Source organism: Pseudorasbora parva, chromosome 20, assembly GCF_024679245.1.
Source record: "Pseudorasbora parva isolate DD20220531a chromosome 20, ASM2467924v1, whole genome shotgun sequence".
NCBI lineage: Eukaryota > Metazoa > Chordata > Actinopteri > Cypriniformes > Gobionidae > Pseudorasbora > Pseudorasbora parva.
This window is the reverse complement of record NC_090191.1, coordinates 4936859-4949017: the sequence shown is the minus strand read 5'-3', so window position 1 is coordinate 4949017 and position 12159 is coordinate 4936859. Positions and strand designations below refer to the sequence as shown.

The 12159-nt window shown below is 38.4% G+C and overlaps 1 protein-coding gene across 1 annotated transcript in view; it reads right to left on the bottom strand.

Moving 5' to 3' along the window:
* Positions 1-698: 698 nt before the first annotated feature.
* LOC137049020 (zinc finger protein 91-like) overlaps positions 699-12159 on the bottom strand; it is a 43186-nt gene continuing 31725 nt past the window's right edge. The window contains exon 11 of the mRNA XM_067427415.1: positions 699-3983. Within this exon, the coding sequence (XP_067283516.1) occupies positions 2044-3983 (1940 nt within the window). The 3' untranslated portion in view covers positions 699-2043. The remainder of the gene's footprint in view (positions 3984-12159) is intronic.

Here is a 12159-nt window from a genome sequence, read left to right as displayed (position 1 = left end):
GCGTGTGTGTAAGGCTGCTGGACTGCGCCCTAGTGTAAAATCCTAGTGGGGATTACCTGTTGTTAGCGGTATAGGCCGGTAAATGTGAATTGTCCTTACCCATGCAGATCCTTTGTCAGTGGGAGGCCGTCTTTTGTTTAAATACTATTTTCTCCTGTTTTTCCCATTAGCAGGGAGGTAAGATTTATGTATTTCTTTTGTTATCTCTGTTCCAGGGAAGATTTTTAAAATAGGTAGATGCCTTCTTTTGTTTGTTATTTTGGCCTACCCACTGATACCCTGATACCATCTTGTAGGTGGTTTGATTGAGCAATAAACAAAACTGCCTCTCTGACCCAACTGGTGATTATTGTGGTGATTCTGGGAGCAGGAGACGGGACTCCGGGCGACACTTATCAGGTGTCGCTCTGTATGTTAAGACCGACCGTGGTGTTTGCGAAGGGAGATCGTAACAAATCCCATTAAATGTTCCTTCCTTTAACAAATCATTTTACTTCTTAAAATATGTAATATCTAAAAGTATTTCATTCCATATTTTCATTCTTCTCTATTATAGTCCATTGTTGTGCAGTGGTTTTCAAAACAAAATGCACAACTGTCTGTGCACAGTTTAAAACAGGAGGAAGCTCATTGGTAAAATAATGTTGATAATAATAGTCCTAAACAACTTCCTAGGAACACCACATTACTCTTTAAAATCTGAATAACTTCTTTAATAACATAACATTGTCACATATTAAACAGATAACTTTTAAACCAATGCACACAGTAACAAGTACATTTCTGACATTTCAATTTATCCAGCAATTATTTATAATCCTTTACATAAAATGCTGAGCTAAAATTTAACAATACGACTTACAGTAACTTAATTTTAATCAATTTGTACACATACTACTGCCTAATATTGATCTGTAATTAATATGTATACATTATATATGTAAAATGCGTCACATCCTTTCTATTGAAGTATTGGTATTGCCAATTGTGCCACATGATGAGTAATGTGAATCTGTATCTACAACAACATGTGTGTTTGTGTGTGTGAGCATGTTTAGTCTATATAAAAAAATATTGTTTAAAAATTATTGTTTACGTATTAATTTTCAGCCATATTTTCTGGTCTCAGTGATATATTTCAGGTTGACAAAACTCAGTATGGGTCATCAACACGATGCCCTGAGGTAGCCTGAGTAGTTTCGAAACAGCGCCCCCTTGTGGAGAATCTTTTTTTCCCCCAAATGCATTTAACGCTGGGTGTAGTTGACTTGATTTCATTTTTTTTGTCTCCTGAATCCTTTGCCAAGTCCAATGATACGAAACTTGCCAGGTTTCAATGTATGGTTTGTGCAGCATTGTAAAAAAAACATTAGCTGATGTCTTCAAAAACGCTAGTTCGGAAACATAGGTCGTATACATGTGGTGAAGCCCAATTGGAAAAATATCCAATCAAAGTCAGGTGTCAGTAATTTTTTTAAATATTTTTTTTATTTAAATGTCTGTAACTCCAAAACAAAATGAGATATTGTCACCAAACTTGACACACACATGTATGGGTTCACTCCGAGGACTCTCGGTGGTGCTATAATATAAAAAACATGAAATTCCCGTTGACTTTAATACAGTATTAAGATAAAAAATAGATGATTCCTTTGTTTTAATAACACTTTGGCATATCATTCCAAAACTCTGTGTGTGTCTTCGGAACAAGTTTCTGACCACTCTGACCACACACCTCATTAATTCGGTCACAGCAAAACCTATTGGTCAAAAGTGATACATTATAATATATAGATTTTTAGATTTAGATTTTTACTTTATGTATAATTCTTATATCTATTTTGTCTAAGTTTATGTTTATAGGTTTTTAATGGTTCAGTGTTGCAGCTGGTTTCTCCCAGCCATGTTGGCATTTCTTATTTTCTTCTTTGCGCTTGGCACCGTAATTGCTGCTTGCAGCTATATTTTACATTTGAAACTCTTTCAACATTGATCTCATGCAAATGTCTTTTCTCCAGTGTGAATTCATACGTTTCTTTACGCTTAATTTTTCTGTGAAGCCATTACTGCAGTGTGAATTCTCATGTGGACTGTAAGTCTTTCTTTTCGAGTGAAACTCTTTCCACACTGTTGGCAGGTTAAAGGTTTCTCTCCAGTATGAACTCTCATGTGAACAATAAGGCTTCCTTTTTGACTGAAACTTTTTCCACACTGTTGGCAGGTGTAAGGCATCTCTCCAGTGTGAACTCTCGTGTGGTCTTTAAGGCTTCCTTGTTGACTGAAACTTTTTCCACACTGTTGGCAGGTGAAAGGCGTCTCTCCAGTATGAACTCTCATGTGGACGTTAAGGTTTCCTTTATGTCTGAAACTCTTTCCACACTGTTGGCAGGTGTAAGGCGTCTTTCCAGTGTGAACTCTCATGTGGATTTCAAGGTTTCCTTTATGTCTGAAACTCTTTCCACACCATTGGCAGGTGAATGGGGTTTCTCCAGTGTGAGTTCTCATGTGTTCATTAATGTTTCCTTTTTGACTGAAACTTTTTCCACACTGTTGGCAGGTATAAGGCTTCTCTCCAGTGTGAATTCTCATGTGGACTGTAAGTCTTTCTTTTCGAGTGAAACTCTTTCCACACTGTTGGCAGGTGAAAGGTTTCTCTCCAGTATGAACTCTCATGTGAACAATAAGGCTTCCTTTTTGACTGAAACTTTTTCCACACTGTTGGCAGGTGTAAGGCATATCTCCAGTGTGAACTCTCGTGTGGTCTTTAAGGCTTCCTTGTTGACTGAAACTTTTTCCACACTGTTGGCAGGTGAAAGGCTTCTCTCCGGTATGAACTCTCATGTGGACGTTAAGGTTTCCTTTATGTCTGAAACTCTTTCCACACTGTTGGCAGGTGTAAGGCGTCTTTCCAGTGTGAACTCTCATGTGGATTTCAAGGTTTCCTTTATGTCTGAAACTCTTTCCACACCGTTGGCAGGTGAATGGGGTTTCTCCAGTGTGAGTTCTCATGTGTTCATTAATGTTTCCTTTTTGACTGAAACTTTTTCCACACTGTTGGCAGGTATAAGGCTTCTCTCCAGTGTGAATTCTCATGTGGACTGTAAGTCTTTCTTTTCGAGTGAAACTCTTTCCACACTGTTGGCAGGTGAAAGGTTTCTCTCCAGTATGAACTCTCATGTGAACAATAAGGCTTCCTTTTTGACTGAAACTTTTTCCACACTGTTGGCAGGTGTAAGGCATATCTCCAGTGTGAACTCTCGTGTGGTCTTTAAGGCTTCCTTGTTGACTGAAACTTTTTCCACACTGTTGGCAGGTGAAAGGCTTCTCTCCGGTATGAACTCTCATGTGGACGTTAAGGTTTCCTTTATGTCTGAAACTCTTTCCACACTGTTGGCAGGTGTAAGGCGTCTTTCCAGTGTGAACTCTCATGTGGATTTCAAGGTTTCCTTTATGTCTGAAACTCTTTCCACACCGTTGGCAGGTGAATGGGGTTTCTCCAGTGTGAGTTCTCATGTGTTCATTAATGTTTCCTTTTTGACTGAAACTTTTTCCACACTGTTGGCAGGTATAAGGCTTCTCTCCAGTGTGAATTCTCATGTGGTCTTTAAGGCTTCCTGAATGAGTGAAACTCTTTCCACACTGTTGGCAGGTTAAAGGTTTCTCTCCAGTATGAATTCTCATGTGGACAATAAGGCTTCCTTTTTGACTGAAACTTTTTCCACACTGTTGGCAGATGTAGGGCTTCTCTCCAGTGTGAACTCTCATGTGGTCTTTAAGGCTTCCTCTGTGAGTGAAACTCTTTCCACACCGTTGGCAGGTGAAATAACTTTTAGTTCCTGTCTTTTGAGCTCTTTTTTGTGAGGAACTCTTTTTAGCCTGAGTCGATCTTTCTCCATTCATGAAGTCATGATGTTTATCATAATGGTCTTCCTCTTCTTCCCTTTCATAAAGTTCATGATTTGCTTCTTTCAGTGCCATGAGATCTAGGGCAAAAACAGACATAAACAATTTAGACATTTAAAGCATCATTACTAGAGTATAGGGTAGTGTGTTAGATAACCTAAGGATCAAGGGTGGGCAGCTTTGGTCCTGGATGGCCACAGTCTTGTAAGACGGTCAAAGAATATTCAAAAGTCTAATATATATTTGATTAGTTTTAAAAAACAAATTTCGAAGGTGAAAATGAAAATTCACTTTTTTTTAAAAAGTGGAAAAAAACGCCCGCGGTATTAGAGGCGTGGCTGTCTGCTTTGCTAGTGGGTGCGCGCTAGTGCACTTGATGGGACTTTCACACAAAACGCGGAAACGACACCGCTGCGCATTCATTTCAATGGCTTGCGCCATGCAACGACGGTTTGTTGCAGTGTCGAACAAAGTGCATGCGCAGCGGAGCGCACTATTAACGGGCTTGCGCGCATGCGGCGGTCAAAGTTCAAAATATCCGTTGCCGCTACTCTCTGTGACGATTACCTGCGCGGACAATAGAAACGATACATCGAAATGAGCACGGAAAGCAAAATGGAAGGACAGCTTGTAGTGTGCCCAACAAACTGTCGGACAAACTGGCGGACACCGCCTCTGCAGAAGATGATCAACACTTACTTCTTCACTGCCCGTTTAGCCCCGCTCACCGATTTGCACATGTAACATAGGCCTAATGTTAAATAAGATCAAGCTATAAACGAGCAATAAATGCCATTGAGGATTACTATTATTCTGCAGAGCATGAGCTCAACAGAAATGCTACATGTAAGTAAGTGTTCATTCTAATGCCTAATCTGGCACCTTTGAATATAAGGAATATAAGGGACACTCAAAATATTTGTAATGTACCACACAATGTATGTTATATTCAGTGTCTGCAGTTATGTATGTGTATGAAAGGTTCTCAGACAAACATATTTGGGTCATTCTGTGTTTGCATGTTTGCATGGCTGCAACTCAATTTGAAGATAACTTAATAGATTCTAATTCTTCAAACACTTTTTACTTTTGGTTCCTTAACTTTAAAAGCCCATTCATTTCCAGAGATATAGGATCTCAATGTTAGCCTGACAAGCCAGACCCACATCAAGATGTTTGGTCTGGAAACTCACCATAGACAGGGCTCAATCCGAGGGGCGGGATAAACGGTTGTCTTTCAAACTCCCTCTGCACGCGATAGGATAGCGCTACACCAACCGGAGCAACGACGGTGAAGGGGAGCTCGCTGACTGATTAAACATTCGCCGTATCCGGTCGGCTAAACTCCGAACACATCTTCCCTTTTTAAGAATGACTTCAGTGCCGCTCTTTGTTCTTTTCTCAGAGGAAAGCTTAACTCCAAGTCTTCCGGAGGCGCGGGCAGAGCTGATTCGAAAGACCGCCGCCGTTCGCCAGTTTCTCTGTTGACTAGAAGACTGTGTTACTAGAAGCACGCAAACGCAACTCGGTCGCCGTCATTATGGCCCCGCCCGCCAACTCTATAGCCTACACGATGTGATTGGGCCGTCCAGATTCTGAGGAATACAGCTCAGATAGGAATTGAGAGTTCCTAGACGACACTTGCGGGCAAATTAAATTTGCTGCCGCTAGGGTGCATCTAGATTTCTAGGCTATCTCAATGTGGCTCCACGAGTAAATCTGTAAACATTTTCAATGGTGTCATATTTTATGAACAACAAATAATGTTGAAACTAGAAATTTATCTTTTTTTTTCTCTGTCATCGCAATTGAGTATTCCTGTCTAAATGTGCCATCAATACTATCTTTCCCATATTGGGTATAAGTATTAAATATATTTCAATATTCTCATTCTTAATAAACTTTTCTTTTGTGACATTAATTTTAAAGGCCCTATATGGTTCAGTCCCATAGATATAATGTGGCTCCATGATCAAATTATTGATATATTTATTTTCTACACCAAGGTATATTAAATATCATCTACCTCTATTCAAAATTATAAACTTGAAAGTATTTTTTTTCCAATCTTTTTTTATTTTGTCAGGAAGATACATAGATAGCATATAAAATTTTAAAGCATATAATTGAACGTCTTTGAAATTTCAGCCAATCATTTTTTTTAAACAATGGCAATTACATTTTTTTTAACTAAAATGTTGTTGCAACCATGTATGAATAAATGAAAATGCATATTTTTCAATTAAACGTTTGAATACGCTACAAGTTACTTTAATATCAAATGTTTATTTCTCTATTTAATTGCATTAACATACAAAAGTGTAAGACGACATCCCTTTTTTTAATCACGTCTTCCCTCAGGGAGATCGAGTACATGCTTTTTTGCATGGCTGAATGTTGGACTCATGAACAATAATCACGTTGTTTGCATCGCCCAAACTGATGGGTCTTAAAGCCCTCCGCGAATGACTATGTCCACAAATCAAACAATGATTTGTTTCAAAGGAAGCTGATGTCAAAGTTAACGGCCAAATGTATCACTACAAAAGTTCACAATGCTGCAGGTGAAATATAATGTGGATATCAATGGATAAATATCTTTTCGTCAGGTTAAATACTGATAATTGATCCCTCAAACCCCTTTACTCTCTACTAAACTGTCAGACTCGCACATCTGTCATGTTTGTAGTATTTTTTAAACGTTTTTAATGCTTTTTCCTCACGTTTGTAGTTCTAAACGAATACTTGTCCAAGTCGCAATGGGATGTGGGCAATATCAGCCGTTAGAGTGGGTGTCGATACGCACTTTAAATTCTGACCGCAAATAGTAAATCATCCGGGTATCTTTGGAATACTCTTTTCAGCATACTATGATTTGGGACATACTAATTCTATTTTCGAATACTATTTAGGATGGATAGTGTGTAAATTGGGACACAGGGTTTGTTTATGCCAGAGACTTCCTAGTTCCTAGAATGTCACATGGTCTGCCTGTTCTTTGTTTGTGCGCCAAACAGGTGCTGGTCATAAAATTAGAATATCATCAAAAAGTTTATTTATTTCACTTATTCTATTCAGAAAGTGAAACTTGTACATTACATTCATTCATCACACACAGACTGATATATTTAAAATCTTTATTCACAGAAATCAATCGGCCTTAAAGGGATACTTCAGCGCTGGGAAGATGAATCTGTATTTAAACTGGGTCATCAATGTAGTAGAAATGTGAAAATATTTTTGAATTTGGTGCTTTCTAGACTGAGAAAAGACAGAAAATGTATTTTTGTCTCATGGGGATGAAAGACTACAATTCCCAGAATATTTCGTTGCCCTTTGAGGCCATTCACAAAGCCACCAACTTGATTACTGTTACTGAGTTGGAGAAGACACTACAATTAAAAACTGAACGTGTCTGTTCAATATAATGAGTGAGTCACCGCGCGAGTATCACAGCACTGAGCACTAACTCCAGGAGTCAGATAAATGAGCTGATGAGCTCTCGTGATGAGAGCTGAGGTAATCGCGACTACACTCACGGCATACATTCACAACGCGAGTTCAGTCTGGCGCGTTTCAGTTCATGCCTTTGCAAGCTTAACTTTTATAGAAATTAATTTGAGAAGTTAAAAGACTTGCATTGCTCACCATATCTCCGTTTAAATGAGTGCCTGTAGCTGCGAGCTGAGCTCTGAGTGTGATCTCCATCCCCCATGTGAGGGTTCAAAACATGAGGAAATGGCTCCCTCTGCTGGCTGTAGTCTTTACCTTTGGCCAAACATTTCTCCTATGATGCAAATATCGTCAATTTGCATCATAGGAGGAATTTTTCCAGAAATAAAATGCAATAATCTCTTGTCTCACGGGGATTTGAGGGGGGAAAGCACAATCATTTGAATATACTCCAGGGTTTCTACTGATACAAAGCCATATGCTAATCGCTGAAGTAACCCTTTACGTAATAAACATACCTTCATCTGCACAGATGGATGTGTTCCAGAACATGTTCTATGTGTTTCTTCATTTGCATCCACATTTTGTGCAAATTTGATATCCTCCAGGACGACAATACGTTATTTTTTTCTATATTCAAAGTATTTCCATATTGGCCAGTGTTTCACAAAGGCGTTTTGCTTTCACCTGGGTCTGCTTCACTGATGTCTGTCTTGTTCGTCTCCATCTGATATTTGCGCGCTTGTTCTCTCCCGCATCCTCTATTCAATAGAGTCGTTTCCGAAAAGCGTTTTTTTTTCACCCCTTTGCATTTTTTATTTATTTTTACTCAGTAATGGGTGTGGTTAAAAATGTACCAAAGTACAATAGTTTAATCAAAATGTACTTAAGTGGACGTAAAATAACAGATTTTTCAAAACTACTTAAAAAAGTAGAAGTACACAGAAAAACTACTTAATTACAGTAACACGAGTAAATGTAATTCGTTACTTTCCACCTCTGTTGGCCAACAATCTCACCGGAGCTTAAACCCATAGAAAATCTATGGGGTATTATGAAGAAGAGGAAGATGCGATATGCCAGACCCAACAATGCAGAAGAGCTGAAGGCCACTATCAGAGTAACCTGGGCTCTCATAACACCTGAGCAGTGCCACAGACTGATCAACTCGTGGCATGCTGCATTGCTGCAGTAATTCAGGCAAAAGGTATTGCCAAATAGGTATTTAGTGCTGTACATGCTCATACTTTTCAGTATGTTTTCCTTAGTTGCCAGTTATAATCATCAAAATTAAAAGAAATAAACAGAAATATATCAGTCTGTGTGTAATGAATGAATATAATATGCTAGTTTCACTTTGTGAATGGAATTAGTGTAATAAATCAACTTTTAGATGATGACTTTTATATGATCAGCACCTGTTTATGGACTACATGTGCGCACCACCCTCCGGCTGCCAGTATGAACTAAAAACAGCACAGCAGCGTATCCAGCGCTCATAATGATACATCTGCGGATTGTTGGTAAAGATTAAATAAATAATGCTTCTCTGTATAGAAATTTGACAGACATGTTTTTTATTCATGGGAGCAGATGATGCGCATATTACAATCAAAAGGTACTGACGGTACCGGTTTTCATATTCATAACTCCTGACACTTTAACAAACTATGGTCACTATAAGACTAGTAAGAAAAATACTACTATTATTTATTATTTATAAGAAATCTTGGTATCTTGGTGGTGTCAGTGGGCCTTGCAGTATTGATTCGGAGAGGAGGAGGGCGGGAACTAGGGCTGTAAACAAATATTCTAAATTCAAATATATATTCGAATAGTTTAAAAAAATGAATTCCGAAGGTGAAAATTAATATTCGAATAATAATAAATAAATAAAAGTTGGAGGGGAAAAAACGCCCGCAGTAGAAGAGGCGTGGCTGTCTGCTTTGTGAGTGGGTGCGCTAGTGCGCCAGAGTTCAGGGACACGTCACACAGGAGTCACACTATCAGGCACAGCGTCACTGCTGGAAGATGGCAGAAAGTGCAGAGCCCAAATCGCCCGCAGCAGCGAAAACGATTTTAACCCCCCAAAATCTAAAAAGCCATGTCTGGAAGTACTTTGGATTTTGGTCGGTAGGAGGTAAAATTGTTGAGCCGCAAGAGTTGTATGCAAGCTACAGTTAGCATAACATTCGACCATGAGGTAATTTCTTGTGAATTGTGTGCCTCATGTCAAGGAAAAGTTCCATGTTTACCACAGCACAGCTCGCTCGGAGCGTTCAATATGCTATAGAACAATATTTGTTTCAATGAAGCGTGCTATATTTGGGACAAGAGTTGTGACCTTAAATTGCTTGCACAAAACCCTAGATCAGCACTCAAAATGTGTTTGTTCATTTAAACAGTTATGCGCAGAGAGCGTGAAGGGGGTCACACACCAGACGTGCACATTATATATGTGCAAGCTCAATTTTGAATCGACTTCTGACAGACTAGCTGCATGATGGGTGTATCTTGTAGCGACCCCCTTTCCTAAGTCACTGCGGACAGGCACCGAATGCTGTCACCGGTGTGCGTACACTCATTGAAAACAACGTGTTTGGATTTTAAAGATGTGGCGCGGCGCTGAGCTTCACGTCCGGTGTACGACCCTCTTGAGGGAGAGGGCGAGAGTGAGGTCTGCGGTCTTAGCAATTAGTTGATTTTTTTGTGTGTCTGTAATACGGTAATATGTGTAAACTTAAAGAGACTATCTATAAAAATAGTTGTCTCATTTGTCCTGTTATTGATGTAATGCACGTTATTGACAAAAAGCGCACCCAGATGTTTGTTTATTCGTTTTGTTGTTTTTTTTAGAGGGAATATTCTAACGTCCTTTTTGAGCAATTTTGACAACCCTAGCGGGAACCACTGGCCTAAGATATTAATGATTACGAATGTGTGTTAAACTGATTTGCCTTAGATGTTTATCAGATGTTTGTACACTGTTTTCCAGATCAAGTGTTCTCATACAGACGTACCTGTGCTATGTGGGAGAAGTCTAATAAAAAATAAATCAATAAAAACTTCAAATTGCAAATGAATTCAACCGAAAGCAAGTAAAGCTCATTTTATAATCACTGAAGCAGTCAGTTCAGTATGGTACTATAAATGAACAATGATACATTTAATAACAGTAGAATATTTAAATCGCATTACTGTATAAAAAATACATTTCTAAATTATATTTGAGTTTCAAATCTTACAATCTGACCACAATCACTCAACACCTGTGGTTTCATGTGCCTGTGTTTATTAATTTATTATTGGTTTAGTTATTTTATATAATAAATTAAAATGAAGTAAACTTCACTAGTTTATAGGAGTGGCTGTTAATAATAGATTTGCATAAGTGAACAGAGAACTCTACACAAGTATCTCTCTCTTACCTGACGCTGATATTAAAATGGCCAGTCTTTACAGTTTCAGCGATTTGGATCTATATATTGATTGTATATGTCATTTTTTCATCGGACACCATCCATATTGAAACTAAATGAAAGCATGCTGAAGACTGGTGTGTCAACAGTAGCTCAGGTAGGTCAAAAAACGCATGAGGAGAAGTGTTAGGATAATACATTCAGCAATCACAGACACACACATTCTGACAGGATTAGATTTTAGGCATTAGATAGAAGGCACCACGCCTTTAAAATTCAAACACGTTCAATGAGTGTACACACACCGGCGGCAGCATTCAGCGCCTGTCCGCGGCCACTCAGGAAGTTGTTTAAAATCCTGCTGCACCACAGAGAGCTTTTTCAAGGTTTTATATTAAATTTATATTATATTTCCCTCAAATCGTCAATGTACATACTGATTTAACCCTGTGCTTTTTTAAGCATGTCTTTTTGTTTGTTTATTTTGCTCTCGTAGAATTGTTATCCATTCACACCATTATATGACTGGCACACAGCAACGGTTGAAGTTAAAAAAAACTTCATTTGTGTTCTACTGAAGAAACACTCCTACATGTTGGATGTACTGGGGGTAAGCAGATAAAATCATTTTCATTTTTGAGTCAACTAACCCTTTAATGTTTTATTTCTAAGACTAAAAGCTACTTAAATGTTTTAACTGAACTAGGGCCTAATCCTGGTTTAGTCTAAGCCCTGGGGCCTATTGCACAAAACCAGGATAAAGGATTATTATATCTTGGGGATCCTGGCTTAATGTATACGCTAATATAGTGTTATTTTTCGTTATTGTAATTATTCTTGGTTTGAGTGTGCCTACAGGGTATGTACCACGACAGCGGTGTACTAAATTTTGCATACAGATGACAAGATCCCCAAGATATCCTGGCTTAATCCCTTATCCTAGTTTTGTGCAATAGGCCCCTGTCTGTGAAACTAGGCTGTGATATTATTAGTAATTGTACTAATCAATGCAACACAATAATAGTTTCATGATTAAGTGGCCTTTATGATAATAAAAATCCCACCTCTCAGGGCTAGCTAGTGGCACCAGTGCTATTGTTCTCAAATATTAGTTTAGAGCCCCAAATTATGACTTATTTATTGCTTGTTTTACCATTTATTTACTGCCATTTATGTTCAGGGATGTTAAAATGTTTAGAGTAAGGAGATATTGGGTTTAATTTTAAGCAAAATAATTTTGTTTGCGCTACTTCAGTTTCAGTGGACACCTTTAATAATGATGAAATGACTGAGTTCAGTTTTGAGAATGAAACCAACCTGTTTGTTCCTCAGTTTCTTCATCTTTCACACTGAATATTTCTTCAATCTTTATGTCTTGACTTTC